This window comes from Triticum aestivum, chromosome 5D, assembly GCF_018294505.1.
Source record: "Triticum aestivum cultivar Chinese Spring chromosome 5D, IWGSC CS RefSeq v2.1, whole genome shotgun sequence".
Lineage (NCBI taxonomy): Eukaryota > Viridiplantae > Streptophyta > Magnoliopsida > Poales > Poaceae > Triticum > Triticum aestivum.
Genome location: NC_057808.1, coordinates 90,076,193 through 90,084,154, shown reverse-complemented (window position 1 = coordinate 90,084,154; position 7,962 = coordinate 90,076,193). Strand labels below are relative to the sequence as shown.

General features: G+C 49.2%; 2 protein-coding genes across 2 annotated transcripts; one reads left to right on the top strand and one right to left on the bottom strand.

Moving 5' to 3' along the window:
- The first annotated feature begins 2,732 nt into the window (after positions 1-2,732).
- On the top strand, positions 2,733-6,361 carry LOC123119626 (probable protein phosphatase 2C 78). Its single transcript, XM_044539485.1, has 4 exons — positions 2,733-3,406; positions 3,831-4,198; positions 5,152-5,388; positions 5,490-6,361. Exons 1-4 carry the CDS (start codon positions 3,121-3,123, stop codon positions 5,748-5,750), a joined length of 1,152 nt encoding a protein of 383 aa, XP_044395420.1. The 5' UTR covers positions 2,733-3,120; the 3' UTR covers positions 5,751-6,361.
- Positions 6,362-6,851: 490 nt separating this feature from the next.
- On the bottom strand, positions 6,852-7,962 carry LOC123119627 (translation initiation factor IF-2; the record flags this gene model as incomplete). The annotated part of the gene is given in 2 exon segments (XM_044539486.1): positions 6,852-7,274; positions 7,709-7,962. Coding segments are annotated over 2 exon segments (508 nt in total), but the record flags the coding sequence as incomplete, so codon positions are not given.

Here is a 7,962-nt window from a genome sequence, read left to right as displayed (position 1 = left end):
CTTTCCCCACTAGACGTGGCGTAACCGCTTCCATGCATGTGCGCGGGTTTTTGAACTGCGATATTTTGGCCGCGAATCAATCTGATTGATCACCCTCGATTCCGTTCCTAGAGACACTCCTCGGTCCGCCGAGCACCCTCAGTGGGTCACCGTGCACTCAGACACACAATCAAAACCGACTGAAGTCATCTTCAGGACTTCAATGGGATGAGCTTGACGCCCCTCCATGGGTTAACTTGGCCCTTGTTCTAGGCCCCAAGGCACGAGTCTCATAAACATGGACTCGGAGATGGCCTGTGCTGGTGTTCCCCCGGGATAATGAGTGGCATCTCTTCGGAGAATCAGCCCACGCGTTGGCATCGTCACTCGAGTTTCATGGCATGTCCGCATTTGGACCTCTAGACTATCTCTTCCGAGAGACATACAAATGCCACCAAGTTTTGCTCAATAGTCAACATGACCCGATCAGTCGGGAAACTCTTAGTCCGGAATCCGTTGTGGTTTCGCTCAGGTCACGATAGGTTATCACTTGGCGACGGATCCTGAGTGCTCCCGAAGCACTTGGTCTGAATCAAGAGTTCATCCCATTCATCCTACGAAACCTCGACCGATTCCGGGCCTAATGGTGGGGTCACCTACTAAGGGTTGGGTTACAGACCTGACATCTAGGCCCCACCTAGGGCCCCACACCATCATTGGGAGGTCTCAGGACCATAGGCGCATTCGAATGTGCACTTCAGGGTATCCACTTGGATATAGTCCAGCCATTCGGACGTCTTCCCGCCAGTCGGCCTCCCCAACACCACTCGGACACAGGAGGAGGGGAGGCAATGTGGGAATTGCAACGTTCAAGAGGCTTAACGTTGGACTTCAAGTGTAGTTATAGCGGCAGTTTCCAGTAACGCCTATAGTTACTCCCCCTCCTATCTCCCCTTGTAATGTAGCTTTAATGAGGGCGGTCGCACTCTATATAAGCCCCCTCCAGCACCATGGCAAGGGTTCGCAACCTATTGTAATCAGACACCCCCAGAGAACATAAAGCTCCAGAGCTCGAGATGTAGGGCTATTACCTCTCGGAGAGGGGGTCGAACATGTAAATCCGAGTGTCACACCTGCGCCGTAGCTAGGTTCAGCTCCTGTTCATACCCCTAGTACTCACTGCCAGAAACGTTGCCTCGACACCGAGCGCACACAAACTTTCAAATCGCGAATTTCCATCGGGGATCGATCTGATTGATTGCCCACGATTCCTTTCCTAAGAATCACTCTTCGGCCCGACAAGCGCCCTCAATGGTTCACCGTGCACTCGGGCATGTAATCAAAACCAACTGAAGTAAACTTCAGGACCGCAAAGGGACAAGCTCAACGCTCCTCTACGGATTAACTTGGCCCTTCTTCTAGGCTCCAAGGCGTGCATCTCGTAAGCTTGGATTCGGAGATGACATGTGCTAGTGTTCCCCCAGGATGCCGAGTGGCAACTCTCCGGATGATCAGCCCGCATTCAGACCACTAGTCTATCTTCTCCGAGAGACATACGAGTGCCACAAAGTTTTTCCCAGCAGTCAACATAACCCGACTAGTCGGGAAACTCCTGGTCCAGAATCCGTTGTGGCTTCGTTCAGGTCACGATAGGTTATCAGTTGGCAGCAGGGTCTGAGCGCCTCCGCAGCATTCGGCCCGAACCAAGAGTTTATCTGATTCGTCCTTCGAAACTTCAACTGATTCGGGGGCTAATGATGGGGTCACCTACTAAGAGTAGGGCCATAGACTTGACATCTAGGGCCCAGCTAGGGCCCCACACCATCATGGTAAGGTTCCTGAACCACAGGTGCATTCAGATGCACACTCCTGGATATCCACTCGGATGGTGATTGAACCATAGAGCTCACAAATATTGAGATTGACGAAGTTGGCACAAACATCTCGAAGTCGACGAAAACGTCTCTTCCCACTAAACACATCATCGAAATTCATAAAATAAATTCACAAAAATACAAGCATCCATACCAAGTCCATGGACTTGAACCCTGATGGGATACTTCGACCACAAGAAATCTAATCATTTGTGCTCACTTCATATTATGACGTCAATTTTGATCACCTAACCTTAGATATGTGTGGTGAAAAAATATGGTAAAATTAGTATATGAACCAAAGATGCCCCTACAATGAATAGTATATTTCTCATTTCCCTCATAAAAATTATATTTCTCACTTCTAATATGATACTCCCTCCGTTCCCAAATATAAGTCTTTTTAGAGATTTCAACAAGGGACTACATACGGAGCAAAATGAGTGAACCTACACTCTAAAATGTGTCTATATACATCCATATGTTGTAGTCCATTTGAAACCTCTAAAAAGACTTATATTTAGGAACAGAGGGAGTAGAAAAAAAGTAAAACAGTAAATATAACGCAAGATAAATATACTAAAGCCGTTGTCTATGATTCTTGCATGCCGTGCACGTAATGGTGGTCAAAGCTTGAAAATACTGATAGCACGCATAATAATGTGTCATATTCATGGACAGATCAAGTCTCTTGAGTTGGTCACCAAACAACACGACCCCGTATTTAGAGGGCATTTAGACCTGGCTAAGGTCTCGCTGACTTGACCACTGACGACCTGGCTGGTCGACGCATGGCCGTCACCACCAGGCCGGGGCCCACCAGATGAGGACTTGACCAGTCAGCGTCCGGTCCTCCGGGGGCAAGGGTAGCCGTCCAAGTGCCCTGCGCGCCAAATCCGACGGTAGGCCGTCGCCTCTGTCTTTTAATGGAATTCCTCCCGACTGCCAGCTGCCGCGCCAGGAGAAGCACCGATGGAAAAGCTTCGCTTTGGAGCGCCCCACTAACAATAGCGAGGAAAAACAGGGTGGCAAAGGATTGGACTGATCCGTCGTTTTGGGTTGTTGTCTGGTGGGAAGAAGCGAGCGATTTCGCGCGGTTTTGGATGGCGCCGAGGTGAAAGCTTCGGCCGTGCGGAGAAATTTCATCGAATTTTGGTGGCGGCGGAGGAGGAAGCTGCGATCTTGGCGAGAATTTTGGGAGGCTGCGACTATATTGCCGAGGAAGCCCGGGGAAGGAAGGGAGGAGGAGGGCGGGGAGAGGCCCGCGATGCTGCGGTGGCTGGCGCGGCCGGCGGAGCGGTGCCTGGGGCGCGGCGGCTGCGGTTGCGGTAGCGGGGCCGGCGGGGGAGGGGACGGGTTGCTGTGGCACGCGGAGCTGAAGCCGCACGCGTCCGGGGAGTACTCTTTCGCCGTGGCGCAGGCCAACGAGAGGCTGGAAGACCAGGGCCAGGTGGTGACCTCGCCGGCGTCCACCGTCGTCGGGGTGTACGACGGCCACGGCGGGCCCGAGGCCTCGCGCTTCCTCTCCTCCCGCCTCTTCCCGAACCTCCACAGTGAGTGCGCCGCTGTATAATATAAACTCCATTTACGAGCGCTTTTCTTTTTAGATTTAGCTTAGACTTCCTGTAAGTAATTTGCTGAAATGGACTACATGACTAAATTCTTGATGTACTTGTTTCTACACATGTTTCTCAAAGTAGTAGTGTGAGTTTGAACCAAATGTCATGGTGGTTTGTTTCTATAATTCTGTTGTGATACTTCATTTTGCATGCTTTGTTAGCCACGTCCTCATGTAGATTTTGTTTTCTTTTGTTTCACTTTGATTGCCCCAAATGGCGTAATGATGGATGATGTTAGCTCTATCTGATCACACTGTTATGTGGTTAATTTACACACTTTTTTCTGAATATGTTCTCTAGCTAAACCGAGTTTACACATTCATATAGCTAAGCAGTCTTGTGGTCTGAACCATGACAGAATTTGCATCAGAGCAAGGAGGCATGTCCATAGACGCTATCAAGAAGGCATTCCATGCTACAGAAGAGGAGTTCTTGCACCTAGTCAAGGGGACATGGCTCAAACAGCCAAAGATCGCCTCAGTCGGCTCATGCTGCCTTGTTGGAGCAATTGCCAATAATAAACTGTATGTCGCCAATTTAGGTGACTCCAGAGCTGTCCTTGGTCATAGAGGACCCAATGGCCGGGGAGTAGTGGCCGAGAGGCTGTCTAATGATCACAATGTTGCCGACGAGGCGGTAAGAAAGGAGGTCATTCAGCAGCATCCTGATGATTCGCAAATAGTCGTCTACAGCAGGGGTGTTTGGCGGATTAAGGGCATCATTCAGGTACCAATCAGCAAATCATGTTAGTTTGGATCCTTTTCAGGTGCATCCGTGCATGGCATTCTATTTGCAATCATGTTTTACAAACATTATGTGACAGTTGGCTGCTACTAGAAAATCTAGTACGCAAGGTGGTCTCCAAAATTTGTTAGTAGTTAATTAACATGTCAGGAACAATCATAGCATGCCCGCAAGACATAAATAGCGTACTGCAAAACAAAATTACATCTGATCTCAGCATAGGTGACCTGGTCCTAGTTTCTTGTAATTCAAAAGTGTTTGCAGATAATGCAAGTGAAGTCTGATGTTATTCTAGAAAATCTAGAACGCCGAGTCCATGAGTGCATGCCTCATTCAGTTTAGATTTTGGGAGGATTTTACTACTCTTCGTGAATCTCACTTGATGAAAACATTAAACTCCATCCTGAAATTGATAAGCAATCAAAGGTTCTAGCAAAGTTACATACTGATATCCCATCTACTAGCTCTATGTCATGATGCCCTAAATTATTTACTCAGATAAAGGCAACAGTCTAATTCTATTTGGACGTTGCCTTGGTTTCATGTTCAGTATACGTGGACACATCTGTTCTCGATGTCATAACATAGATTCCAATGCTCTTTTGCAAAGCACTCCTCGATCTAATACCAACATAGGAATATATTCTTATGTTCCAAAAAGTCAGCAACTTAAATTGCTTGCGCAGTGTGGCAAACCCATATGCTAAAGCCATTGTCTCCTTTTTGTATTTTTCTAAAGCCTACAGTTAGTCGATCTCATCTGGGCGAATACTACATGATCTAAGAAAAGATGCCACCGGTTGCCTGCATTAGTTATCATCACTATGCTTTGTAATGTTCCTTAAAACTATAAAAGCAGTTCAAGACGACAAACCTGCTTTCACAGTGACAGTCATGAGCCACACTCGACATTATTATTTCTTTGATGCTTTCAGATTTCCAGATCATTTGGGGATGCCTACCTGAAGAAACCTGAATTTGCCAGAGACCCTATATTCCAGCAATATGTGTGTCCTGTACCGTTGAAGCGGGCCGTCATAACAGCTGTGCCATCGATCAAAGTACGCCAGATAGGGCAGCAAGACCTCTTTGTAATATTTGCATCGGACGGTCTGTGGGAGCAGTTGACTGACAAAGCGGCGGTGGAGATCGTCTTTAAGAACCCGAGAGCGGTAAGCCAAGCTCATTTAACCTCGTCACGGGGAACACCTATACGCTGTTCCATTTTATGCAGAATATGATGTGTTGTTGCATGGAAAATGCATGTGCTCAGGGAATAGCGAGGCGACTAGTGAGAGCGGCGATCTCTGAAGCCGCGAGGAAAAGAGAGATGAGGTACGCCGACATGCAACACATCGAAAGAGGGATCAAGCGGCATTTCCACGACGATATCACGGTTGTGGTGCTCTACCTTGATAGTCACAAACACGATGCGCAAGCGAAATTCGGTAACCTGGACAGTTTCAGGTTCACCAATGCACCGGTGGACATCTTCTCGCCATCAGGCCAAACCGTGGAACCGACGGTGATGTGAGCTAGTGTTGTGTCTTAAGAAGGGATAATAGATGGTAGTGAAAGGAAAAGGAACAAACCAGATGGAATTTGAAGTCACCTAGACCGAGCCAAGCACATCTTTTTGTACATATACTGTGAGTATATAATCAAACCCACTCTAGGTAAGCTGATGTCTCTACACAAGAATTCCATTGCAGTTGGAGACGCTTTGTGTATCGGTTATGCAAGATTAGATTCCCCAGAAAAAGAGAAAAGGAGGGGGAAATCTAAAGATTGTTCTCAGGATCCTTTGCATGCATCGCAAGCTAGGAACTGTTTGATCATGAAGCTTTGTTCGTCACTGTGATACGTGGGTCCAGGATTCCAGGCGAAAAAATAATGCAAGATTGCTTAGATTTGTGTGAGCACTAGTGTAGCATTGCCGTATGGGCAGCCTACTGTTTGTCAGCTGCCGCAAAAGAAGAGCCTTCCCCAGCTTTTGCTTCTTTTCGTTAGCTGGCATTGGTGTCTTCTCCTTGTTGCATCATGGCTTTGCTTGAGTAGAGTGTTATTCTTTTTCTTTTTCTAGTCGAGTAGAGTGCTGCTGATATTGTAGTCTTTTCTGTGAAATCCCAATATCCCATGTCCCAATGGTTGTTTCATATTGCGGCCTGTGTGTGGATTTCTCAAATTTGAGATTGCAAATTTGCAATAGGGTGAAATTGCTGAGTCTAGCAGGGCACAGCCATGAACAATTGTAATGTGGCTTCATAGCGGGCATTGTTTTAGATAATACTCCCAGCAGGTCTACTTTTCCATCTACAAAATCTTTCCAAACATCCCAAGCAGATCCTAACAAAGTATCAACAGTTTTGGAGGACCCAGCAGGCAACACACTACAACAATTGCCCAGTGTAATGTGTGATCACATTTGGTTTTGGATTTAGCACCTTGCAGGGTAACGCGTGTACAAGATCTGAAGCCGCTCTTTACATATAGAACAAGTAAAACTGTGATCAGAATGAAACAGCACCGACGAAACCATCTGTAAATTCAAGAACGACGGCTCGGGCATATGGTGAAATGTGGATCCATAAACCAGTCCAAACCCACAACGCTCAGCCACAAGATTACACAACGATAGAAAACAACCAGGCTTCAAGATTGACTCATAATCATGCGCACAACTATATAACACACATCAAAAGTATCCATTGCAAAGCAACAGTATCAACCTAGTGACGATTTAGAGAGCATGGTAACAAGATAATAATAATCGTGGGAAGGAAGTAGCAACGGTGTGCAGCGGATCAGATGCAGTTCACAGGGTCCAAGCAAAAATTAGTGGAGTAGCCTAGTAGTTGGAACAGTGGCGCCGACGGTAACAGTGGTAATAACAGTGGCAGCGGTAGTAACAGCGGACGGTGGACAGCCTGACAAGTGACCCCACCCTCCATCCTAAGGTTGCTCAGGCAAACGCCGGGCCCAGCGTCAGCGAAACAAGAACCAGCATCAGCAGCGCCGCTCCTCCCGTAGCCTTGTGGTGGTCTCGCGCCGCGTCGCTCTGCAAGTAGGGCCCAGGACGCAGTCAGACAGTGATGACCAAGCTAAAAAATATTGGCGTAATGAAAATGGACACCACTTGGATGGCTCCACGTGTCCAGAAGCAGGAGACTTGGGTCGGCACGACGCCCTGGCACCCAGGCATCATTTTTGCGCGCACCGAACGGGGCCGTACCCAGAGGGCATTAATCGCGCTGGGCCCAGTAGGCATCGAGTGGGTGCAAACCATCTCGCGTGCGTGCGGGGAGGGTCCGTGTGGTCTTGTTGACCGTACGTCCACTCGCCGACACGCGGGCCCTAGTAGGCGGGCGCGAGGCGGAGGCCATCAAATCCGGTTTAGCGCGCCCGGTTTGGAATCCGCCGGCACGGATCCGTCTACCGCGTGTACGTGGAGCGTGTAGCAGTGCGGTAGTAAATGGGTGTAGGGATACGTACCGACATGTCGGCGGCGGACGGGCCGGGACCGGGGGCGAGGCCGCGGCCGGTGGTCGGCGACGAAGCGGCGGAGAGGGGGGACGCGGCGGGGGACACGTGCTTCTTTGTCTTGGGCTTCTTGCTCGGCGCGGGAGCCGGGGCGGCGAGGACGACGGGCGCCGGCGCGAGGGCCGGAGGAGACGTCGACAGTGCCGGCGCGGGAGCGAGCGCTGGGGGCGAGAGAGCCGGCGCGGCCATCGGTGGCGGCAATGTGG